Source organism: Aythya marila, assembly GCF_965140915.1.
Source record: "Aythya marila genome assembly, chromosome: Z".
In the NCBI taxonomy this organism is placed as follows: Eukaryota; Metazoa; Chordata; class Aves; order Anseriformes; family Anatidae; genus Aythya; species Aythya marila.
In genome coordinates, this window is record NC_139080.1 from 86,380,359 (window position 1) to 86,407,401 (window position 27,043).

At 40.3% G+C, this 27,043-nt stretch overlaps 1 protein-coding gene across 5 annotated transcripts in view; it reads left to right on the top strand.

Annotated features, from left to right (window-relative positions):
* Positions 1-2,975: 2,975 nt before the first annotated feature.
* The window catches only part of RHOBTB3 (Rho related BTB domain containing 3), a 52,057-nt gene continuing 27,989 nt past the window's right edge, over positions 2,976-27,043 (top strand). For 2 of the 5 annotated variants that reach the window (XM_082783385.1, XM_082783384.1), the window contains exons 1-4: positions 2,985-3,490; positions 4,371-4,551; positions 4,641-4,675; positions 5,228-5,407. In XM_082783385.1, coding sequence (XP_082639511.1) covers positions 3,413-3,490; positions 4,371-4,551; positions 4,641-4,675; positions 5,228-5,407 — 474 coding nt within the window. In that variant the 5' untranslated portion in view covers positions 2,985-3,412. Of the gene's footprint in view, positions 3,491-4,370; positions 4,552-4,640; positions 4,676-5,227; positions 5,408-27,043 lie in introns of all 5 variants that reach the window. The other 3 variants (XM_082783383.1, XM_082783386.1, XM_082783387.1) reach the window with 3 other exon arrangements.

The window sequence follows — 27,043 nt, forward strand, 5'->3', positions numbered from 1 at the left end:
CTCTCTCCAAGAAGAGTTAGGAGGTGCTTCCAGTGGGACACCTAATAGATGTAATCCCGTCACACCTTGAGAAGGTGAGTGGGTACATAACCAGCATTTGAGGAGCTCAAGGCCAGGCTTTGAGCAACCTGCTCTGGTGGGAGGTGTCCCTGTCATGGCAGGGGATTGGAACTGGGTAGTCTGTAAGGTTCCTTCCAACCCAAACCATTCTATGAATCAATGATTCTATGACAATTTAATAATTTTTCCTTCCAGCCTGCTTTTGTTACAGGAAACATCGGAAAGACACATATAACTGTAAAACACACCATTTTCTTGATTCAAGATAACATGAGCCAAAGACTTTAAATTTTAAAATAAATTTTAAAATAAATATTTCATATTAACAAAGAGAGACAGTATATGTTCAGGGTTCTCCTGTTCTAAAAGCAAGACACATGTAAAATTATAAATACAAAGAAAAGTCAAATTATTACAAAAAAACAGGATAATGCCTTAGGTGCACTCCACTACAGTGTAGGCACTTGGAGTGTTCTCACATAATGTTCATGAGCCTGGAAAACAAAACAAAGAGACTGGTCTTGGGTATTGGGCCCTGGCATGCTTATCAGTCTTGTTATTCCAGACATATACTGGATCAGAATTCCTCTGATCCACGTCTCCCATTGCAGTGGGTCTGGTTTCTGTGTGCCATATTCCTTTCCCCCAAATATCTCAGTTATTAACTTGCAAATTATTTGCCTTCCATTTCTTCAGTGACTCCTGCCCAGGCTTCATAGGAATTGGTGTAAGTCACTTCAGCTTCTGCTTCCAGAGCCATTTAAACAGCTTGCAACTTGGCTAATTGAGCAGATCCCTCAGCTCACGTGACAGGACTTTCAATCCTTGACTGATACGGCAGCATGTGTTCTAGCCACTTATCTATGAATGACACTCTGTTGTGCTGCTGAGGATTAAATATGGGGGCTTCCTTTATTGGACAGTTAGGATCCCGATCTCCTGAACATCTTCATTGAGTTTCCCTTCTTTCAGACTTCCCTCACCCTGTGCCCTGGGGTAAAGCTTATGGTTGCATGGCCATTTGAGGGCCAACCAGCAGGAAAGGGTTGTCCTTCTAAAGTGGGCTTTAAAACACAGAGGGGTAGTTTTAAATGTTCCTTCCTGTTCTGGCTGACGTTCTTTGTATCCACTAAGGCTAGATATGTTCTAAGCAGCACTTCTCAAACACTCTGTGCTGCCTGCCGTGGCTTTGAACTGAACTCCATGGACCATTCTCCTTGACCCTGTCTTACCTGCTGTCACAGGCCTCACCATGCTCCTGGATCCCCTACCATGACTGGCAGTGCAAAGGGGTTTCAATCGTGTAGGGGTCCTAACAACTCATAGGCCATTACTTCTCTAAGCTGCTGAGAGGTTCTCCAGCCTGCTCACACCACTACTGCTGTACTGATATCTTCAGCATGTCATGCAGGGGTTGAGCTAGAGCCCCAGAACTTCCTGAATCCCCACGCACCAGCTGTCTGCTGCAGGGATTTCTGATCGGCTGCGTTGGTCAGGTTGCAAATATCCACTGGGACATCACCGGGTTCTTTTGACTTGCTCCTATCCACCTGACTACTGGGAATTTTATCTCCTTACTGGAGCACAGTTGTTGTTCTGATGGGGTGTCAATCATTAATGCTTGACAGGGTTGGATGAGGCCCTGGGCAACCTGATCTAGTGGGAGATATCCCTGCCCATGGCAGGGGGTTGGAAATGGGTGGGCTTGAAGGTCCCTTCCAACCCCAACCGTTCTCTGATCCCATGAGTCTATGATTAAACTGTGGGTTGTGAGGTTGCATACCTCATACCTCAGCTCGTTGCTACCCCTGTCTAACACATCCTTGCAGCAGGTGATTAACATGATCCCCAAGACAGTATTAATCCCCCTAATGCCTCAGCCAGCCCGCTCCTGCTGGCATGGGGCCCAGCGGGAAGCCGGCATCACGCTCAGGGCACTGCCAGGAGCTGCAGTCCTGCTGGCTGGCACGCTGCCCTGCAGCTAGGCCTGGGGCTGGGCTCAGGCCAAGGGACACAAGCCAGGCAGGCTCCTGTAGGCAAAAAGCTGCCTCCACGCGGGCTTTCCGAGTGCTTCAGGCTGAAATCTGCCGCCTTCTGTTGGTGCTCTGCAGGCACGTCCCCACCTCACAGCCAATGGAAGGCTTCTGAGAGGATCGAGCTGCAGAGACCTTTTCCACGTGGCTTTTCAGAGGGGAGAAAATTGTCTGTCAGCACGTGTTTAGCAAGCTCTGTACTGCATTACCAGGCATACGCTGCCCCGAGGGCTCAGTCCTGATGGTCAGTCCCTGGTCTGCAGGTGGCTGCAGATAAGCACGGAGGGGTTTACATTGGAGCTGGCCTGTGGAGTGGAGCAGTTGGCTACTGATGGCTGACTCCAGGCACTTAGCGCAGGGTCTACAAGATACTGGCAGTCTAAGCCAGGTTTCAGGCTGATTTGACTGGCTTTTTTTGGTGTTTGAAATCCAGGATGGCTGTAGAAACATCACCACTAAACAAACTACTATGTGTTACTTTAATACAAGTCTGGAGATGGATATATATATGTGTGTTTATGTATGTATAAGTGTGTGTGCATGTGTGTGTTTTTATAAGCGTCCTCACAAGAGTGTGCTTAACTACATGCACCTGTATTTTAAGGTTTAGATCAGTTTGGAAGGCTTATATGCAGTCAGCCCCAAAAAATCCTGATAGTAAAAATTAAGAATATCGTATTCTAGTTCTCATGGTTAAGTTGCTACACACCATGCTTATTTTCTAAGGAAAATAAGGTAAATGCGAATGCCTTATTGGATGCTACTGTGACTCTGACAACTGTGATACTTCACTTTCTAGGAAAGGCTTGGTAGAAATTCCTGTGACTGGAATGCAAGGAATTGGTAGTTGCATTTCATTATGCACAAAGCAAATAATAACTGGCCTTGCCAGTGCCACACTGTTATTTATGCCAGTCTTCCCAGCATAGCGGTTATTAGGAAATACGCAGTTGCTGAGGCTGCGTACACACAGAACACACTACGTGACATAAGACGTGACTTCTGCGCAGGGTTTCAGTTTGACGTGTCCCACTTGGAGCAGGTGGTGGTGCAGCATTGCTTACAAGGGGAAATGCAGCAAGAGGAACTCTGAGCTCTGATCTTCTGTTATCAGGACAGCCCCAGCTCATCCCCAGTCCTTATCAGTCTTCGCAGAGCTCTCTCCTCTGCCGTGCTGAGCCTTCATAAAGCCTGCCTTTTTGTGCTATTGGGGCCAGTCCCACTGGCTTACGTCTTTATGTAAAGAAGCACTTTGATAAATGCTGTTACCTATGCGAACAAAGCAGGCCTAGTTGTGATAGGAACACTGAAGAGAGCCAATGTTGGACCTCATTATTCTGAGCATTCATTTCCTCATCTGCTTTCTCATCTCTGTTGTAATCTGGTGTGGATCTAAGGTACTGTACGGCTTGCTGCGTGCCTGATAAGTTGCACTGCTCTTTGTAGCTCTTAACCCTCTTTGCAACTGGAATCTGTATGTATGTGGTTCCTCTTTGTTCTCAGTGTGTGCAACAGCTTTTTTTAGGCTGATCTTCTGTGGAATTGAGGGTAATATTGTGGCACTAGGACTTCTGAGGTGACTGGAACACAGTAGCTAATTGTAAGCAAATTTAATAGGAGGACAGGTTTTGTGATAAAAGAGGAAAACTGCCTCGTGTCCTCTCCTGAGAGAGGGAGAGGCTCTTAGACATCTGAAATATGTAAAGAGAAGAAGGGAAAGGCAAAACATATCTGCTAAAAAGCCCATTTTATTATAGCTTCACAAATAAACTTTTTTTTTTTTTTTTTTTTTTTTTTTTTTTCCTTTTGCAGATGATATTTTAACTTTTTTGTCAACCTAGATAGGTTTGTATTTCTAGACATTGTATTGTTTAAAGAGAATCAGATTTACTTGTAAATGCTACTGCTTACACATTGCATAGCTAAATAATTAAATATTTTAAAATCAGCATTACTAGATTTGTTTGCTTTAGGGGAGATAGTGACTACAGTATCGACTAAATAAGCAATGATTTGGAATTTATCTTGTCTCAGCCTCAGGTATGAGGTTTGCAACAGTTGGTGTTCGCAGTTCTGCTTCTGGTAGTGAACATGTTGGTGAAACATTATCACCAAACTCCTGTGCTTTGCTTCATGTGCGTATTGTTAATCTTTTACTAAAACTTCTGTTCCTTTCATCTCATGTGTTAAATGAGCTGCATCCATTCCAGATGTAGAAATCCAAACATGGACTGCTTCATAAGCTGCCTTTTTGAATTATTTTTTGTGTGTTTTAAGGATGTGGTTTTACGCAGCTCAAGCAAAGGAACAGTTGAAGCAGAGCCGGATGGTCTTGTACTAGTTGGAAAAGAAGACGACATAAAAAACTCCCAAAGAATAACTGCCAAAGTCAATGGCAGAGAAGTTGTTGTTTTCTACCATGAAGGGAAATTTCATGCTTTGGACTCTCGCTGCTACCGTAAGATATTTGCTCGTTCTTCTTAACATTGCTAAAATTAAACATAACATATGCTGAATTAATTAATATTTTATTCTTCCATGTTTCAGATGAAGGAGGCCCTTTAAATCTTGGAGAAATAGAGGTATGTAAGCAAAGTAATATGCATGTGCATAGAGTCTTTTGAAATCTCAAATGCATTTTCTCTGAAAACTTTTGACTGAACATAACATTGAAAGAAAATGATATTTAAGTAAAAATAATGCTTCCTATCACACTTTTTACATTTTTTTTTTTTGCTTGGTTTGTTTTTTATTTGTTTGTTTTAATCTTGGGAGACTGAAATGGTGAGATGACAAATAGAGTGAGAATCTGATTCCCTTTGCTGTGTAAATGCATCCCATAATGGTAGAATATTATGATTAGCAGCAGTATTACAAAAGTTGCAAGGAAAACCTGGTGTTGTTCACTGTTGAGTAAAGGGCTCCAGCACCAAACAGATTGCTGGTCCAGTTTGCTACTGTAACATGGTGCTCTTAGAAGCAGAAATTTTTGTTCCTGCCAGAATAGACATGCAGATAGACATGAATCATGAATAGACATGAATCACCAGACATATTTTTTGGCCTGGAGATTCTTAAAGGAGAAGAGTCAGAATACAATTACATAATTTTTCTTTATTTTTTCCTCTTTTCAGGATATTGATGGTCAACCATGTATTGTTTGTCCTTGGCATAAGTACGTAATTACTTTGGAAACAGGAGAAGGATTATATGAAGGAATAAACCCTTTGGAGCCATCACCAACACCTCGGTGGCAGTCAAAAGGAGTAAAACAAAGGATTCACAAAGTTACAGTAAACAATGGCAACGTTTATGTGAGTCCTCCAGATTTGTCTGTAAGCTTTGACTCTGATTATTTTGCTGACAAATACAAAAATAATGGTGATTTAGCTTTGAAAAAAAAAAGCAACTCACAGGCAGCAGAGTAAATTGTAGCTAGAAAACAAAATGCTGGTGAATGTCCCTATGAAGAATCATTGTAATTAAATAAAAATGTAACATGGCTGTAAAGACTGTTCCAAGATTAAATTCTGATGTTTATATTCTGCATTCAATAATGTAGAAATTAGTAAGATAAGAAGCTCTACTTAGTTGGGGATATGACATGGCCTGTGCCATTGATTTTTTTTTTCTCTTGAATTTCAAAAAGACTTAGAGCAGAGTGTATATCATACTTTATATCTTATAAATTCTGTATTGCTATAATTATTTTAATTTTCAAGAGGGGATATAGTGTAATTTATTACTTATGAAACATTTATGAAACATTGTTTAAGGTAAATAGCCTGGAGTAAAGGTTATGTTTATATATTTAACAGTTTATGCTTACAATGCCTTCTGTATAAATGACAGAGAAAATTTTAACGTTTTAGATATTTGAGCAATCTGTGGATGTTTAAAAATCCAAATCCACATTTTCACAAGGAGGAGGACAACACTTGAGCGTATTTTAATGTGCTTTTTAATGCCCACTTGTGTATTGCTACCAGATTCTGTAGTATGTAGTAGCATTTATTCTCCTACTCCTCATTGAACTCTTCTGGTAGTTCATTAAATAATGTGACACATATTTGTCATGTATAACTTGTTCTTCCTGATTCTGTTGTTGGATGAGAAAGAAACTGTTGGGTTAAAAAAAAAAAAAAAAAAAAAAAAAAAAAAAAAAAGACATGCATAGTTTGCATAGTTCTTGTTTATTTGTTTTTATTTATTTTAAAAAACAACATTATATATTCACTATAAAGGGTGTGCTTTCTATTTAGAGCCAAAAGTTAGGTTTCTGCATTTGAGTTCCCTGGATAACATTAGATCTGCCCTGATAACCCTGCTCCCAGCACACCCTGTGTTGTGCTGCATGAAGAGCAGTCTGTGTTCTGGGACTCGGTGGATTTTCTTACCCAGAGCACAGAGCTCAGAGACCTTCCCTTCAGTTACAGGAATACTGCGTGAAGATTAACATCAGCCCCAGGCTCCTGACCTGTCAGTCCATCTAGTAATGTGACTGCAGCCTGCCTGTAATTTTTCATGTTGCCTTTTCTGTTGATTTGTTGGCTGTTTGCAGAAGTTCTGTTTTACATGGGTTCAGTTTCAAGCTATTTGGTCTTTACTGTAAGTTTCTCTCATGTGCAGTAAGTTATCTGGCTTTTAGTGTATGGGGAGGATAAGGAAGTCTGTGTCAACATCATTGTTCATGTCAATGTATTTAAAATTAGGGAGGTGTAGGGAACTGTCAGAGAAAGACATTTGTGCCTGATTGAACACAATGAAAGAAGCAGAACACATTCTCAATTTATGTCACGGTGTGATGGATTCATCCTATTTAAACTTAGGCATCTGCTTCTGGTCATGTCTCCTTATGTTGTTTGCATGGTCAATAGGGGAGCACCTTCAAGGTGCTGTTGATCTGACCTGTGTCAGCTTTGTGTTTTAGAAGGAGTGCAGCACTGATACATGTTCTTCCTCCTCCTCTCACTGGCCATTAAATCAGGCTGTGCTGACTAGATCAGATGTAAGCGCTTACCTTCTGTCAGGTCAATCAGAGCTGATCAACTGCTAGAAGCTTCTGTTATTTACTGACCAGTTCTTCAGTCTGGATTCTGTTGTTGTTGTATTTGTTGTTGGTTTTTATGTGTATGCGTGTGTTTTCTTTTTTCTGTTTTAAAGGAACACATAAACTTCTTACTCTTCTTGAAGTGTAGGTAGTAGGAAGGTGAGGTTGGTGGTACAGTGATACAACTGCTATGCCAAAGGACATGGAAGATACATCACTGTACACTGGCTTGGCCACATAAAGAGGGGACAGAATTTTTCTTCCCTTTCCTCCATTTTCACCCAACTAGTTTCACCTGTTATGAAACTTAAACATTGGTACCATGTACTATTGAAAGACACACATCATGTAAAAGAAAAATATGTTAAGACTTTCAGATACACTTTCACTGATTCATGTGATTGCTTAGATATTATTTTTACTTTTTTTTTTTTTTTTTTTTTTTTCCAGTAGAAAGAAATTATGGATATATTAATGATAACAACTTTTATGGTATTACCAAAGACTAAAAATGTGTAGACCTTAAATGTTCAGATGCAACAGCAAGTAGCTCACAGTCTTGCCTAAGCATTGTTCAGAACTGCATCCCTGCATTGATTTCCTATCATTAATCTGTCTCACAAAGAAAAGAGAAATATATTTTGTGCTTTGGCTTGAAAATTTTCATGACGAGCCTGTGAGATGATCCAGCTCTGTGAGCTGTTTTCAAAAGCAGCTTGAATGGAATAAACATTTATTTATTTATTCTATCAGGGATCTAGCAGGGTTTTGATGTTTACACTACCATGACAGCAGTCATAGTAGCTTAAGCCTCAACCTCATGTACCATAAACCTTAATTAATAACATAATGTACCATAAACCTTAATTAGACAGTAGTACCTGTAAGGATGGGTGGCTTAATTTTTCCTTTCTACATGTAATACCTTGTTATGTCATGTCCTGTTGGCTTCATTTGGCACTGTACTTTAAATAAGGTACTGTTTCAATGTAAAAATTGATAGTAAAGTCGGGATTTAGAAGCTTATGAATGTACTCCTTATGTGCAGTTTGTGAAGTGCATACACTGGTGAGAGCAGTTCTTGCAGGACTGGAGAACACACACAAAAAAAATTCTAGGATGAACAACAATTTTAAAACCATATTTTCACTGCCAAAGCCCTTTTAATAGCATTGCACAGTTCCCTCTTTTCATGCTCAATTTTGGAATGAAATGCACTCTCAAGTTTACAGCTGTAGTTTCTGCTCTGTCCAGGAAAAGTAATTCCTGTTACTACCTCTGCTATCATACAGACGTAGGTTTAAAGAGCCAGCTCTCACCAGTTCCCAAGCATCCCATCTGCCTGCCCACTTGGCTTGGTAAGTGTTTTTGAAGGTTCTTGGAGGCAGGGAATGGAAATAATATTGATGAAGAGGTGCCTGAGCCTGTTGTTTTGTGTAGGAAAACGGGACACGTGTGCCGAGATCGCCTTTTGCTCTCAGTGCCACTGTTTCAGTGGACTGGAGTCAGTGTGAGGGACAGAGTGTCCAAGGCAAAAAGGAGGGGGAGACTGAGCAGCCGGTGGGGTGAGGTCTCTGAGCCACCCTTAGCTATGGTACCTGTGAGGGTCCTTGGCAAAAAAAAAACAGCAAATGGTTTTCTGCTGGGTCAGCAAGTTCAGTCAGCTCAGCCAGTGGTTAAATGGCACTGCACTCAGGGTGAGGGGATAAAGAGCATGAGAGGCATCAGGGAGTGTGATGCTTTATATATGCACACACACACACACATATATGTTGTTTAATAGAAGTTATTACTTCTGCCTTGCTTGCTGATAATATTCAAGACACGTGTGTACATTCTCTCTGCATTAGAATAAGAAGTGTATTTTTACCAGGGCATATTCTGAATATCCTGAAAAAAACAGCATGCTTATTTAGTGCAAATTGCTGCGGGGAAAATGACATACTTTTAGAGCTGCAGTTTGGCCCAGAAAAGGAGGAGCAGTGCAGTGGTTGCCTTCCCCTGGCCTGGTTGTATGTCCCACAGTGTTCCTAGCACTGCAGTCTCAGCACCCAGGAGAATGCCACCTGCATCTGAAGTTAAAAAGCTGCAGATGCTCGAGATGCAGCGCACATCCCAGGAGGCCATGTCACCTTCCACTGCTCACCATATTTTTAATGAGACTCAGCATCCAAAGAAAACCTGAAGCTCAATATCTGTTATGAGATGCAGGTGTTTGTGGCCTGGAATTTTCATTGCCAGTTTAGATACTCCAGCAGGTGCTAAGCTGAAACAATGCCTGATGTTAACCAAAATAATGTAATATTAAATTCTTTGTTATTTTTTTCTGTTGCTTTTTAAATAACTGATTGCTGATCTATGTAAGGACATACATATTAGAGATATCTTAACAGTAGAGAAAAAATACTGTTAATTAAAAATATGTACTTCTCTGTCTTCGTCTCTAATCACACTGGGTTTCACTTCTGTAACTTGGACAATGTGATCTTTGACAGCAGTTATCTATTTCTTTGAATGTCTTTTACAAGATTCTTCTTTGCTGACTTATAAGGATGCTCTTATCCCTTCTGATACCTTCCTCCTAGCCCAAACCTTTTCTTTCCGGATAACTTGACAAATTCCTGCATTTATTGGTGGATTATGCAGGCTGAGGGATTTCCATTTCTCCATGTATTACCTGCTTTGCATACAGATTTTTTTATTATTATTTTTTTTAACTTTATATTCGTATTCTGCCTAGGAAAGGGGAAGGAGGTGGTTCTTGCATGTTACTGTTTTTCATGCAAATAACTTCAACAACTTGTTCACAGGAGATTTAATTTCTCATATTTTTTTCAGTTGTTATGTAGAAGCCTGGCTTCTTGTCCTAAGAGACAAATGGTATAACATACTAAAGCAAATCCAATTAATAAATCTTACACAGTTCTCCTCTGAGGTAGAGGAAAAGCACAGAGAGCTAGTGTTGGATCCAAAAAGGATCAAAAAAGGGATTTGCCAAGAAGATTGATGATGGGATGGCTTTTTTTTTTTTTTTTTTTTTTTTTTTTCCCAAAGTCTTTTCAACGAATGGTGGATAGAATGCATTTTTTAAGTTAAGTCCAGAATGGAAAAATTGTTTTTGAGAACAGTCATAACAGTAAAGTATAGTAAGTCAATAATGTTGCCTCATTTGGCTGTTTCTGTTTTACTTTTCCTCAAACTTTGCCTCATGTGCCCATGACCATTAGTAAGAGGATGTAAAGTGAAGTACCTTGGACACAGTTTGGAATCCCATAAACACAACAGCACTGTGCAAAAATGGGTACAACAGAGAAGATTTGGGTTTGGGACTTCAGATCCTTGTACCAGTTCCCCACATAGTAATTCATTTTCATGGGTGTGTTATATCTGCAGTAATGTTCCTTCCCTTCTAGAATGATCTAGGCTGGAAAAGGCCATCAAGCCCGACCATCCACCTGGCCTACTGAGTCCCCATCACTAAACCATGTCCCTTAGTGCCGTGCCCACACATCTCTTAAATAGCTGCAGGGACTGGGACTCCACCACCTAACTGGGCAGGCTGCTCCACTGCTCGACCACACCCTCCATGAAGAAATTCTTCCCAATACCTGACCCAAGCACAGCCTGCCCCAAATCAAGAGCTTTTCCTCATGGCCTCTCTCTTGTCACCTGAGAAAAGAGACCGACTGCCTCCACGCTGCAACCTCCTTGCAGGGAGGTGGGAAGCGCAATGAGGTCTCCCCTCAGCCTCCTCTTCTCCAGACTAAACAGCCCCAGTCTCCTCAGCTGTTCCTAACTCTTGTTTTTTAAACAAGACGAGTTGTCTAAACTCAGGTGAATTATGAATTTATCCATTAAGGGATCATTACAGCAACATGGTACATCTCCTATCTACTTAACATTTGAAGTAGCAATTGTTTTGTCCAGTGTATGATCCCAGAGTGAAAAATAAATAAAAATAAAAAGTCAGGTAACTGTTTGCATTTCTCACAATTCACTGATGTTTTAGCATTTCCATACAGCATCTATATTTAATTAGTGAAGATTTGGCTATGAGGTTGTTAATCTGGACAACTAAGCTTTTCCATATATCAAACTTATCTGCAGTAATAATTCCACATTTTTCAAATTTTGACTGTCAATTCCTTGGTGAATAATGCTATCCATACATTATAGCTGTACAACTGAAGCAGAAATTGAGATTTGGAATGTTTCTGAATTTTGGTCTCCGTAAGTATTCCTTTAGGGAAAAAAAATTAATAGTGTAAGTACTGAAAATGAAACAAAATAATACAAATGTCACTTTGGCATTTACCCAGTGTTCCTCTATCTCCTCATTACAAAATGGAAACAAGGAAGAATCAAAAGGTCCTTCAAGCCAAAGAAAATAAACCTGTTTTCTTTTAAGTTCAAAAGAGACAAAGCCAGAGCTGTCCTAAATCTCTCTCCTGCGATTTTAGATAAGAAAACAACACGTAGTTGCTGCCCTTCCCAAAGGGCAACAGTTTATGATCTTTTACTGTAATGATTAGCTTTTCCATTACTTAAGCAATGACATTTTTAGTGACCTCTTGCATGCACAAGGCTGGTTGCCAGAAAGCTGCTGGGCTTGCCTTGCACCCGGCTCTTCAGCGTTCCCCCCTGTGCAGTGTAGTCAGCACCCCGGGGGGACTGTGTGTGCCTTCTTCACAGACCAAACACAGTGAAATCCATAAATCGGTGAAAAGTTTACATTCAGATGGTTCCTGCTGTAATTGCTAATGGACCTGCTGGAGTGTTGCTGGGAAATTAGTTACCAGGTAGATCACAGGGGAGGACAGTGTTCTCTTCGGTCCCTCTAATCCCTTTATCAAGCATTTGTAGGTGGGAAGGGTGACAGTGAGAATATTAGGCTGCTTATTTAGTCAGATGTGTTCCAGCTGAAAGAAAGAATACAGCATCATCCCAGAAATCTTGACAAACTCCTAATATTTAACATAAAACAGGCTTCTGCAACTTCATTTCTATGCATCAGGAACAATGTAATTATTATTAAAGAGTGAATACCACGAACAAGTCAATACCAAGGTCTTTCACACACCAGCCATCTCCAACCTTCCTTTCAGCCAGTAATACGGAACAATAGGTGGCAGCATGCCAGGCAGCCTACCAGCTTAAGGTGGTTAATTTCAAAGTGGAGGAACTGAGTTTCCAAAACAAGCAGTACACATTCTTTGCAAGATCTTTTTTTAAACCAGTGGAATTTCAGAGCACACACTCCTGAGCATTAACTGCAGCTGCATCCTTCTGAAAGTCAGGCATGCTGCTTACTCAGCTGAGATGGGATCTTTGTAGAACACTTCATGGTACCTGGTTTACTACTTTTACTACTGGTTTACTACTTTAGTCTCAGGAGATGGCTTTCTTTTCTTCAGATTAAAAGGAGGTACCATAAGACCTCCATGGTACCTTATTAGGCATATGTATGTATAACCATGGCTATACGTACATACATGTATGCCTAATACACAAACATACATACATAATCTATTTCTGTCAACAAAGCTCTAGCTGCTAGGCTATACACCATGCCATTCATGGTGTATAACAAATATTCTCAACAATTGAGCTTTGTTTTACCTTAATTGCTCTGTGTATGTCTCAAACTGTAACACTATATTATGGAAGTTTTTATTGAAATGCTTACCAAAATTTTCTAGCAAGATCAAATGATAATGATCACCATTATTCCTGGCAAACGAGTCAAAAATTAACATAAACAGTGTATATTAACTTTAGGTCCAGTCCCATATCTAAAATGACATACTGAGGACCTGTGGTGTTTTTTGTTGTTATTGTTCTTGTTTTTTCTGAGTATGTAAGAACATAGAGATCTTTTATGTGAAACGACATCTTTCTTCAGAGTTGATTTCTAGTACCACTTTGTACTTGGATGAATAATGACACAGGGAGTCAAGAAATGGAGAAATGTGCAGTCAGTTATTGCCCATTAGATTTTTTTTCCAAGCAAATTGCCTAAATCTATTTACATATCCTAGCAAGGAAAAATGTCTTTGAGAGTTACTAGAGACTTTTCACATCTAAGATGAATGTAACGCATTTAAGCTGTGATACCGTGCAATAAACATTGTACATACAGAGACAAGAATATTGTCTTTGTTCATGGATGACATCCCAACCCCCCCATCATCACTTTAGGAACAGATTGAGACTGTCTCAGTGCCCACATTTCTTCTTAATCTTGAATCAAAGAGTGAATTAAAACAAAGCAAAAAGAGAATGCTGGAAAGTGACTGTTTGTAGATACAAAAGTTGCTAAATTGGAGCTGCACCATTAGGTGATGACCCAAATGTCTTTTCATCTCTGAACAACTCCCACCTCTTAGGAATACTCATGATCTCATGGAATTGACTTCAGTTCTTTGTAAATATAAACCTCAACATAATACCATCTCTGCATTCCTTCTCTTCAGAGTGCCACAGAGGTAAGAATAACACTTGTCCTCTACAGAAAGACTGGAAGAGGTCCTGCTTTGTGCAGCTGTAATTGCAGTTTGTCTTTGGAGAAGAGACCGCTTGTATGGAGTGCCAGAAGGTGCTGTCACCTGGCTGGAAACCTAATAGATGTAAAGAAAGGTGTCTGATGAACAGTTAGTGTACAGTTAAAAGCAATAAAATAGGTGAATTGGATGTAGTTGGCAAAATGTCTTTACTGTCCTTGAGTAATTGCACTTTTACTTGTAAAAAACCCTACTTAAAAGTGTAGAATTATGAAGATAAAAGATACTGTAGCAAAAATAAATAAATAAATAAGCAAACAGATATGTTTGCATTACATGATTCTGCTAGGACTGGGAAAGCTTAAATTACAGTTGAAAATTAATAAAAAAGAAATAAAAGCACAAGCTCCATTTAAAACAGAGGTATCATTTTAACATGAGTCTACTGGTGCTTCCTTTTTTATAATTAACTTTTTCATTTATATCTACCAGTAATAATGTTCATTATTATATTTTAATATTCATTTTGCCATTATGTTTAATCATCTGGAGTTTAGAAGCAAATTTTTGCTTTCATTTACACTGTTACCTAAGTGGGCTTCCTTCTAAAACATCAAACGCAATTTTAGGTATATTCAGTCACCTAAGATATTCCTGTACTTCTTCTAACTAACTGTTTGCATTGTAGTGTAACCAGGCGTCTGACACAATTTCCACTTCCAAAGTCATCTGATACTATTGTCCCATTGAGATTAGCTGTGGGACTTCGTATTGTCTTACTAGTTGAAATAACATTATGTTTCATTTTCCGGTATCAAGAAAGAAGTCAAGCATAAATTCACCTCTAGATGCACAAGATGTTTCACAGTAAAGAATTTGAACTGAAATAACTTACCTAAAAAAAAAGTAAGAATGCAGAATCTGTCTGAAGGTATGAGAATTTGAATTTCATTAATTACACTGCAGTATAACTCATCAATTTTCTTTAAACTTGTTAAAAATAAAATAGTGAAGCTAAGACGGTACTTTTACATTCTAGTATTTTCTTTCAGTATACTAGATTAATAAAGTACCTTTATAATTTTAAGCATCCTCATTACTTGTACCAAAATAAACTGATATTTGTCATTTTACATTCTTTAATTTTGTGAGCAAGTATTTTCAGCTGACATCAACAAGTTTTACTTGTTCAGCCTCATATATGTGTTGTTCATTTAGGTGACTAATTTAGATGTCCAGTTCTGAGAGTCAAGACTATGTAATGGGAACATACATCTCTGTAATCCCTCCTCTTGGCAATTTTTGTAACATGAAGTCTTTTCCTCCTCCCTCGATATGAAGGCAATAAATAAAAACAAACTTTTAACTTTTAAAACTTGACATAAAGGCAAGAAAAAAAAACTTTTTTAATTAACAGAAGTCAAACAGACTTCTGAATAGATCTTCTGAAGAGACAAATTTTTATTTTTATTCCATGTGGGCATCTGGCTAAGAGAGATAAAAAATCTATTCTGCACTGTTTTTCTCTTTAAACCGTAGTGTTTATTAAGAACCAGTTTGTGAAAGAAAAGGATTTTTCAAAGTGGATCACTCTTTGGGCATGTCTTTATCCTAGATTACCTGTGAACATCTGCTTCAGCTAAAAGCACACAAAATATGACTGACTTATCACAAAAAAAAAAAAAAAAAAAAAAAAAAAAAAAAAAAAGGAAGAGGAAAAGCAAAATTTCTGCTGGTTGAGATCAGAAAAAAAATATTGGAAACATTATTTATTTTGCTGCTTCAAAGATAGTAGTTTAAAATTAGAAAAGTAAATATGAATTGGTGTATGCTCAAGATCCTCAAGCTACCCTCTATAATATTCTATTAAGAAATAACTTTATGAACTTGATTTTAACAATCTCTCAATCCTTTATACCAGTTTTCCTATTTTCTTAAGTGATGATTTTGAAGTGGTCTTACGATCTCATCAATCTTTATTCCTTTATTTATATATATATATATACTTTTTTTTTCTCATGCTGCTTTTTTGCTGTGATGGCAGTTCATCATAGGCAGGCAGAATTGACTTCATTCTAATCCTCACGTAGCATCATAAAAAGAAACATTAAATGGAGATCCATGCAGAAACTGACATTGTTTCTCAGTTAAGTGTCTCAAAATGTTAAAAATGGGTCCAGACTTTACAGGCAACTGGAAAGAATTTCTTTTATTGATAACTGAAAGTAAGTCTTGCCAACAAAACGCACATGGAAAGTGAAATGAGACAGAGGGCAAAGAATTAAAATCTTGGCAATTTAGTATTTTCTAGGGAATAAGGGAATAAGCATTCTGATGCTTCTTTGGTAAAATTCATACTTCATAAAACACTGCTTAAAATTTTCTCTGCAGTCATAAAACAGCCAGCAGGAAAGAACATGGAGTTTTAAAACACTTTCTACAGTTTATTTCCCACTGCAAAGACTGAGATCCAGCTACCCCCTTTCAATTACAGTGAAATTCAGGAGGATTTCAAACACAGAGAATTATGTAGCACTGGTAAAATTTCTAAGACTTCATTGGCATGGAGCTAACCAAAGGCAGCTTCCATTTGCAGTTGCCTACAATATGTGGAACATTCACCATTTTTATGTCTCAGTTCTGCTACACTGTGTTTCCCTCTTCATTTAGCAAATGCTCATGCCCCCTGCTTCATAAGCATAGGTGTGGATCAAACATTTCCTGCTCATCCATGTTTAAAGGCATCAGTACTTTTTCAAAATAAGTTATAGCTTTTCCAGGCTGTTAATAAAAGTAATAAAAAAGTTAATAAAGAAGTGTAAGTTGAAAGATAGCACCCTACACTTGGATGTTTTTATGTTGTTGAGGTTTTCCTGTCTTCAGTGGTCAACTATGAAAGTGCAAATTCAGGTAAATGATCAGTTTCTTTTTTAAAATAAATGGTGAGTCATGATTTGAGATGGATGCAGAATACTATCAACAGAATTCAAAACATCAAAACCATAGAATAGTTTCTCATCACTATAGTGATGAGAGAGCAATGTAAAATGATCATCAAACCATTACTCATCACTAAAAAATGTCTCAAATATCCGCATATAAACACTTCACTTAGTTTAGAAATTCTGCAGCTTATGAAGAGAAGTTTATACTGTGACATGCCTAATGGATAGCATTTACCATATATGCCCCATACCACAACACAGAGGTTGGACGAAGGCAGATAAGACTTCTGAAGAACCTGTTCACACTGCCTGAGGTCTATGTAGTCTATATCAAGGTATCTATATCTTTCTATTTTTAGAAAGTTTAGAAATGTTATTGATGACATTATCAGATTTGTTGCTCTCACTGACTAGTTGTTGCAAGATTCTCTTGCAACATGAATTAAGCTCATAAAAGGACTAGATGTTAAAACAGTTCTCAGCTCTCTAGCAGAGAAACATATATTAAACCGCGCAGTTATATATATATGTATATATATATATATATAAATATAAAAGATTAAAACTAAGTGAATTAAATCACATCTAGGAATCTCCAGAAGTATGCTATATAAAATACTCTACTAAAACATCTCTTTGCTGACAGCTCATTTTTAAATTAGTACAAATGTTTTGATTTATATAGAGAGAAAGCAAAATACTCTTAAAGACTGAAGCTTTTCAAATAACTTCCACTTACATATTTTTTCCTTTTAAATTTTCCTGTTCTTACTTCTGGACTCCAAGCAGGAGTGGTTTTGTTGCTGTTTGTTTATTTTTCACTTTTGTTATGAAGTACAAACTGCAAACATCACTGCACACAGACTTCTTTATTACTTGTTTTCCATTTTCACCTTCCTCACAAGCATTTTGCCCTGCTTGGTCTTTTTCAGACATCATGCCCTTTGCTTTCCTATTTTTGTCATATGAAGAAGCATTGTTAGGCAACTCTGGCAAGATATCTGTAGATACAAATCTACAATCTAGGCTGTAGCTTAAGTTACTGCCAAATACTTAATTGAAAATCCTGATGTAATTTGAGAATTACTGTAGAAAACTAACTGAAGATTACTGATGATTCAAATATAACAAATAAAAATAAAACAAAAGTGGAAAGAAAATCATCACCAAGAACCATCATATCTTTTGATACAGAAAAAGTGTGAATCTTTTTTCCCTTGTAAATGTTTTCAGAGAAGACATAAACATGTCAAATACATGCTGCAAATACTACTGTTTAGTACTGTTTCTTATTATTATTCTTATTTAGTAGTATCTCTTCCTTAGATTGTAGAAATATCAGAACATCTTGATTATTTGGAGCTTTATCCAGTGATTCCAAATAGAAAATAAGGCAAAAATAGGTCCTTTGATATAACAAATCAATGCTATTTATCATAGCATACTAGCTATACATAGCTATATACATAGCTATACATAGCTATTTATCATACTATGAGGTTATTAGAAGAGTAGGAAAGTGCTATTTATGATGTGTATACTTTCATTAGAAAAGCACCACAGCTTTGAATAAGAAAATACCAGCAATAAAAAAGCAAGTTAATACAAATTATTGATTCCAGTGTTTGGTATATCTTAGAAGGTAGAAAACAGACCTGATATGCAACTTGAGTTTTGCATACAAGAACAGTGCATTACTATAATATGAGGAAATTCCTCTTCTCGATCTTCTCCATTTGTTCATGTTGCTGTTATAGTTGTTGTTTGTTTTTCTTCAATATGAAAAATTTAGAGCTTTAGAGCTAATGAAATTTGATTGCTTCTTTAATGTTGACCAGTCCAGCCCTTTGGCCTTGTTTTTCTTGCAACTACGACACAATTAATAAAGCAATGGACACTGAAGCTAGTTACGACAAAATATCAGGTTCTAATCAGTCAATTTATATCTGGGCAACCTCTAGACCAGCAACAAATACCACAAAGGTAAGTTGTGTTACTTTTATTTACCTCTACTTAGAGAAAGTAAAAAAAAAAAAAAAAAAAAAAAAAGAGCACTAAAAAAAAAAAAAGAGCAATTTATGGATTAAGTTAAGTTTTTATTTTCAGTTTGCAGAGCTGGCATTCAAAAATGTCAGCTTTTACTTGAAAACTTTTTACTTGAAACCATAGCAATTATGACCTGGTCCTCTTTTGTGCTTTCAGTGGTGATTTATTTATGCAGATATTGCATTTCAAATTAAATTTATATTGCTAGCCTGATTTTCAGCAGAAGTAAAGCTTAGAGAGTAACATTGTCCATATCTTCCCCTCTATCTGCCTGTAGCAGTAAACTTTGACTACATTCAACTGAAAGAAGAAAAGCCTTGAAGATACTAAATTGCTATTAGTTTTGTAAAAATAGGCTGCTCAGTACTGAGACTTAATTAACACAACTATGGAGACAACAGCCAAAACAGGAACACTTCTTGGACTGCACACTGTATATCCAGGATTTGAGGCAGGAAAATAGTCATTCACTGGCTTCTGCTCATCAAAGTAAATCCACTTATAAAGACGTTTTCATTTCTACTCTTTCATCGTGTGCCATTTCTCACATCAAATGTACAGTTTAGCATTCAGCAAAGGTTCCTGAGCAGCCAAATACCCCTCAAGAGAGTGCTCCAGTTTTGGAATAAGTAGTCTAAAAGTGCTGGAGAAACCAGAACCAAATTTTTAAACATAAAAATTTCCATCCTGTAATAACCTGAATGTTGTTTAATATCCACATAAGGGCAGCTACTGTTTCTTTTAATTCTGGAGAAGTGCAGTTGTATAAAAATAATTTTAAGGTAACTTTAAACAGGAAGCCTACTCCCGTTTCATTTATGACTCATGAACTTTTGACACTCATAGGTGAATAAATAATTCTGTTACGCATAGGCTGTATAGTGGCTATTTATATCTACAGCTCTAATCATTTTTCCTTAATTTTATTTTCTTAAAACTCACATTAACTCTTCATTTACTTGATGTCATGAGTGTTATCTGCACCCATATAGTGTATTTTTAGTGACCAAAACTAGAATCTTTACTCATTAATGGACAAAACTGTGCGCAAGCACAAAGCAGAGCACATTAATTCACCTTGCGGCACGTCTCCCTGTACAATTCATGTGCTGTGTCACTCAGTCTTAAGTGCTTATCCAGGGGATCATAAAGTGGATTATTAAAATAGCCCAGATCTCTTCCCTGCCCCTGACCTACAGCAGCATCAGTTTCGGCCCTTCATCTCTGAATTTTAGAGCAGTGCTGCAGGTTGCAGGCATGCAGACACCGTGGTGATGAGGCTCCTCATCATGATTTGGGAATTGGAGCCTTTTACTGTTGAAGTCAACGGCCCAGAAGGGCAGTCTGGACTCCTGCAGCAGCAGAGCTGGCTTCCAATAATCCACTGCTTACCTGCACCATGTCAGCAGGTTTTCACAACTCAGTAGTGGCTTTCGCAGCTCTCTTCTGCTATAAATGCTATAAACCGGATCTGGTTTAAATTTAGAAAGTGGCCTTTTTATTTCTCGTTCTCCTCCTATTAGATCATTTTCAACTCCCTTCACACCTTGGATTCAGTATGGGGCTGATATTATGTTTCTTGTTTTGATAGAGCAGCATTAGACCAAATGGATAGAGTAGACATTAATAAGTAGCTAGGACTAGATAACATTTGCTAGACCACTCCCCAGAAACTCAGATAGGAAACCCCTGACCTGGGGTCTGAGGCTTGTGCTAAATCTTTACAGATGGCCCCATGCTATGGGCCTGGCAGGAAAAAACTGCTTGAGAGGGGCTCCGGGGAATGTGGAACCAGTGGGACTGCCCTTCATTCCTGAAAAGATGAGAGAGTCTGTAACAAAAATGATGAAGGGACATATGGACAAACAGTGTCTGCTTGGAAGAAGTGGTTTCTATGGAGGGAAGTCCTGCATCACCGGAATTTGGAGGAAGGGCAGTATGTGGATAAAGTGGGTTGTGTGAGTATAATAATCCTCCTGCATTTTCAAAAAGCCTTTGAGAAGCTTTTTGTAAAGCTTATTAAATGTTGTAAAGAAACTAAGTTACCACAAGATTGGACAAGAGATTTGGTTTTGGATTGAAAGCTGGTGTAAGAACAGGAAGTGAAGGATAGGGCTTAGTGGTCAGTCTTTAGGAGGAAGGAGATCCAAAGAGTCAGTAATAATAATTATAATAATAATTCAGGTAGGAAGTGACCTCCTGGAGGTCATCTAACGAACCTCCTTCTCCTAGCAGGTCTAATTGCATCAAATTGCTCAAGGACTTTTCTAGTCAAACCTTGAATGCTTGCAAGGATGGGAATTCCCCAGGCCAGAACAGGAGCCTTGGGTTGTCTTTGATGACTGATGTTCACTGGGGACCTGTGAAACCTCCAAGTCTGCAGGTGATACTTAAACTTCTTACAGGTGGTCAGATGCTGAATGCTGAGAAACTCCAGAAGGAACCCACACAACTGAAGGAGTGGGAGATGATCTCATGATGATCTCATCATGAGATGAAATGATCAGGAGACTGAAGGGGCTGAAGAGTTGTCTTGATTTGACCCTTCATTTTGGATAGGGGAATGCTGAGGGAGTTACGAGTGATGTTTACAAGCCCATAAATGTAACAGATGTAAAAGTGGAGGCATAAATCGCCTTTATAAAAGCACAATGAGTTTTTCAAAGGTGATTTGCATGGAAGGTGATTTTTCAAAGGTCACAGCACTGTATCATTTGTAGTGGTGGATGCAACGCAATGTTCTGGGATCCATGCTGCCTGTCGCATTGTGAGGCTGAGGGCTGGAGGGGCAGCAGGCTCTGGCAGGGGGTGGTTGTGCCATTGATACAACTGGCACTGCTGCACGAGTATTTATGTGCTTTCAAGCCAGAGCAAATCCACAATTATTTTTTTTTTCTGGCATAGTTGTACTGAAAAATATTCATAGTCCTTAACACTGCCCCGCCGTTCATTCCTTGCTTTCCCACACACAGGCTGCTTTTGTTGGCTTGGATTTGGCAGATGGCTACAGCAAAAGAAAAACTCCTTTTGTTGGTTTGTGCTTTGTCTGTGCAAGAATCTCAGCTGCCAGACTGTACAGCAGCGTGGATGGGCACCAGTAAAATCAGGGCTTACAGAGTTTGTATTTTGCAACACACCTCCATTCACCAAAAAAGATTGCTGTTACCTGGAGTCATTGTCTATGTTCTTTGGGGGGGGAAAAAAAAAAAAAAGGAAATTTACCTCTCTGACAACAACATAGATTGTCAGGTATCAAAAGCTGCTAAAAAGTGAGCAGAATCTCTGGGTAGTGTGCAGGATCAGCTAATGAATAGGACAACACCGAACCCAAGTTCATTAAATCATTTCACAGATGTGAAAATATGGGACAGTTGGTCATGTCTTGGTCCATGCAAGCGAGACTACAGCTTCCACAAGGAAAAATTCTTCCTCCTTGACTTGGCTGTGCTTATCTCCTTGCCATGGAAAATATCACTGCCCTTTTGTTGGGAAAGATTGCATATTTGTCTTCATTGCTTTTTCTGAGATATTCACTGGGAAGCTTCAGCAGAAATCATTTGAAAGAAAATAATAACGTCCCAGTCTAAAATGTACAAGATCAAATATGCTATTGTTTTCTGAGTCTTGTCAAACACACTCTCCCTTTTCTGCAATTTTGTCTTTGTGTGTCTGCAACAGCAGCAAATGCCTGCTGGCTGAAGTGTTTGCTGATCATAGGATATTCAGCGTCCAGACTGCCAAATAGGGAACAGTCAAGCAATCCTTTGTAATCCTCTTCTTTCAGTTAAACAATCTTTTATTGCTTTCACTTGCCCACATAACTTGCAGAATGCATCTGAGGTGGAGATGTCAAACAAATTCTCAGTTCATGGAGTTTGCTACCATGTAAAATTTAAGTTGTATTTCTTTTCCCTTTTCTTTTCTTTTCTTTTCTTTTCTTTTCTTTTCTTTTCTTTTCTTTTTTTTCTTTTCTTTTCTTTTCTTTTCTTTTCTTTTCTTTTCTTTTCTTTTCTTTTCTTTTCTTTTCTTCTCTTCTCTTCTCTTCTCTTCTCTTCTCTTCTCTTCTCTTCTCTTCTCTTCTCTTTTCTTCTCTCTTCTTTTCTTCTCTTCTCTTCTCTTTTCTTCTCTTCTCTTTTCTTCTCTTCTCTTTTCTTCTCTTCTCTTTTCTTCTCTTCTCTTCTCTTCTCTTTTCTTTTCTTTTCTTTTCTTTTCTTTTCTTTTCTTTTCTTTTCTTTTCTTTTCTTTTCTTTTCTTTTCTTTTCTTTTCTTTTCTTTTCTTTTCTTTTCTTTTCTTCTTTTCTTTTCTTTTCTTTCTTTTCTTTTCTTTTCCCTTTTCTTTCCCTTCCTTTTCCCTTTTCTTTCCTTTTTCCTTTTATTTCTTTTTCTTCTCCCCTTTCTCTTTCTTTCTTTCTTTCTTCCTTTCTTCCTTTCTTCCTTTCTTCCTTTCTTCCTTTCTTTCTTTCTTTCTTTCTTTCTTTCTTTCTTTCTTTCTTTCTTTCTTTCTTTCTTTCTTTCTTTCTTTCTTTCTTTCTTTCTTTCTTTCTTTCTTTCTTTCTTTCTTTTTCTTTTGCCTTTTACTTTCCTTTTTATTTTCATTTTCTTTCTTTTTAGTTTTTTCCTTTCCCCTTTCTTTCCTTTTATTTTTTCCCTTCCCTTCCCTTCCCTTCCCTTCCCTTCCCTTCCCTTCCCTTCCCTTCCCTTCCCTTCCCTTCCCTTCCCTTCCCTTCCCTTCCCTTCCCTTCCCTTCCCTTCCCTTCCCTTCCCTTCCCTTCCCTTCCCTTCCCTTCCCTTCCCTTCCCTTCCCTTCCCTTCCCTTCCCTTCCCTTCCCTTCCCTTCCCTTCCCTTCCCTTCCCTTCCCTTCCATTCTATGCTTTTCCTCTCCCAAGAGGTTTGAGGAAGGAGTGAGAAGCACCAGAGAATGGTTTGGGTTGTAAGGGACTTTAAAACCTATCTAAATCCACACCCTGCCATGGGCAGGGACACCTCTCTCCAGCCCAGGCTGCCCCCAGCCCCATCCAGCCTGGCCTTGGGCACTGCCAGGGATGGTGCAGCCACAGCTCCTCTGGGCAGCCTGGGCCTGGGCCACACCACCCTCAGAGTGAAGAATTTCTTCCCTATACTTAACCCAAATCTCTGCACCTTCAGTTTCCAGCCCTCACCCCTTGCCCTGTCCCCACACCCCCGACACAGAGACCCTCCCCGGCCTTCCTGCAGCCCCTCCAGGACAGGGTGACAGGACACGGGGCTGCCATTGTCCTTTTGAGGTTAAAAACCTGAAAACCCGGGACTGACCAGCGGAGGGAGCAGCTCGCCCTGCCACCACCCCACCCCCCTTCCCCCCACCCCCCCCGCCTCGAAATGGGCGTGACGTCAGCGTGTGATGTCCGTGACGTAGCGCGGGAGGGAGGGAGGCAGAGCCGGGAGCATGTAGGGGCCGACGCGGGGCCGGGGGGGGGTCGGGAGAAGGGTACCGGGGGGGGGTCAGGGGGGATCGGGAACACCGGGGGGTACCGGAGGGGATCGGGGGAGGATGCCGGGGGAGTCCCGTGGGGGGTCGGGGGGCACAGGGGGGATGCTGGGGGTACGGGGAGGTACCGGGGGATACCGGGGGGGCACCGGACAAGTACCGGAGAGGATCGCGGGGCACCGGGGGGTACCGGGGGTGATGTCGGGGGGGGATCCGGGAGTGCCGGGAGGTACCGGGAGGTACCGGGGGGGATGCCGGGGGAGTCCCGGAGGGGATCGGGGGGTACCGGGAGGTACCGGGGGGTGATGCCGGGGGTGATGCCGGGGGTGCCGTTGCAGGTCGGTGAGCATCGTGGCGCTGGGCACGGAGCGGGAGGCGGCGTCGGGCGGCGCGGGGCAGCCGGGGCTGGTGCGGAGCTACCTGCGGGGCAGCGGGCTGGTGGCCGAGCTGGGCAGCCCCGCGCCCAGCCGGCTCCGGGCGCGCATCCTGGGCGGCGTGCGGCTGGAGGTCCACGAGTGTCCGCGATGGGTACGGCGCGGCGCGGGTCCCCCGGGTGTCCCCGTCCTTCGGGGGTCGCCCCCCTGAAACAGGGGGAGGTCTCTGCTCTGCCCGGGGGTCTCTACGGGAGGGCGATGCCCGGTGCTGCGGGCGGCCCGACCGATAAAAAAGAGAGGCGAGAGCGCCGGGGCTGGTGCTGTGGCACCGGGTTTATGGCAAAATGCCGAAAACAAGTCTCAAAACACCAGAAAGGATGCAGCAGTCCACAGAGGATCTTTTTCTCTGTAAGGCTGAAAAGGCAATCAGGTGTCCAGCTCAGGGAAATGACAGGTTCTGTTATCTGTCCTCTAGCTAAATGCACTGTTTCGAGTCCTTTTGCTTCTGCTGTGATGAATTATCACATCCTAGCACGATTTCTCACATCAGAAGGTAAATAATGAGGGTCCTGACACTCTACCGTGTTACTGGGACTTTTGCTAATGGGTGAGATAACTTAATTAGGAGTATGAGCAGGTCAATGATTATGCAAGAAATGACACTGATACTTTAGAATAACGCATACTTAATAACACCTGATTGCCTTCCAAAAAAAAAAAAAAGCTTTAACAGCTTTAACAAAATCAAACTCTGAGACAGTAGTTGGCTTGAACTTAATAATTTTATCCTGAGAGTGATTTTTGCAGCACTGTAAAGGAAACTTTTTTTTTTTTTTCCAATCTACGGGAATCCTACCAGTGCAGCAATACATGATATCAGGAGCCTGTAATCTTAAAGCTGCATTATCCAATTTAGCTATCTTTCTGTTCTCTATTTCTCACTGCTTTTCCTTTTCGTTTCTTTTTCTTTTTTCTTTTTAAATGGGATCTCTGATTTTTTTTTTTTTTAATTTTTAAATCTGCATTTCATCTGCATGTGTACTTTGTTCAGTTCATTGGAGCACAGCAATGAGTAGGAGCCACTGAATGTAAATTAAAGCTGTAGGACTTCAAAGGATGTTTCAAAGGACTGGCGCTTGGCAAGGGGGGTTGGAAGGCAGGCAGCGATAGCTGGAGAATGGTAGGAGGAGAAAAGTGTGCAGACCTAGATTAGAGATGCATTTTTCATCTTATGTTGTTTTATGTCCATCTGACCTTGCGGAGAGCAAGGCTCTCCATCTCTGGACCTCTTGTCACTTTTGGCCTTGAAAAGCTATCTTGTTTTTGTCTATGGCATTATGTTTTACAGCATTGGCCTCTTGTTGTTCCCTTTCTCAGCCAAGGGAGGCAGGGAGCCTATTACTGGGAATAATGAGGAGCAGTGAGCATTTTTTGCTGAGCAGAAGACATCTCAGGGAGTTGGACTGGCCTCCTCTGAAGGTTCTTTGCTCCAAGTGAAGCTGCCTGCTTGCTAGGAGGAGGCAGGACAGGACTGTTGTTGGTAGGCTGGATTCTTGAGGCTTTAGGTCGTTGTGGTCTTTGAAGGACTATTCTTTGGTAGCCAGGGGAAATACTACGTAACAGCTCAGAACAATGACTGGGGGTGCCTCAAGTGCGGTCGTCGCTAATGCATCATATTCCTCACAGTAAAGGATTCATATTTCATGCAGGGTACTGAATATTAGAGGCAGTGACATAGTGGGCTTTGCATTGTTTCATCTAAGCATAATTTCCATTTAAGCTAAGGTTTGTATTTTATCTAGATCAAACCCACAGGATCAAAGCAAGCCAGTGCTGCACACAAACCTGGCAGGTGAGCACACCAATTGCTGCAGGATGGCAGGCTGCCCGGGTCCCATGGCATGGGTGGGCACTGTTGTGATCATGGTGCAGGGTGCGTTTGCTGTCTTTGTGCACATGTCCTGGCCGGTGTCTTGTCTGCACGAGGTGAACAGTGCTGCAGTGGCATCCTTCTGGGAACGGGGTCGCTGAAGCAGCATCAGCGTTACCCTGGGGTCCTGGTATTTGGTGGCTGGAGGTGGCTACCAAACTGCAGAGCAGGTTTGAGCTGTTCTTGGGAATTGCTGCCCATAGGAACAGTCTGTCTAGTGTTACAGACGGACTTAAGGTCTTTGAAGTTTCTGTGCTCCAAAAATGACAAGGATGGCATTACTGCCAGCATGCAGAGGAGCAGCTGAGTGTTGTGAGATCTTCCTCCTGGTGGCAGCTGCAGGGTGCAGGGAAGCAGTGCTGGCTTTGGAGATAGAGGTGCATCATTCTTGTTGAAATCTGTGAGCACAGTGCCACTGTTTCCGAAACCACACCGACCTTCATGCGTCAAACCCTGTGTATTTATCACTGTGGCCTGCTGTGTCCCACACTGTGTTTGGGAAGCTGCATGCTGATACCTGCCATGTGCAGGGGACAGATACACAGGACCAATTCCCTGGTGGTTCACATGGCTGGAACAAACTTTGACAAAAAAAAAAAAAAAAAAGACCTGGCATGAGCAGAGGGATGAAGAACTA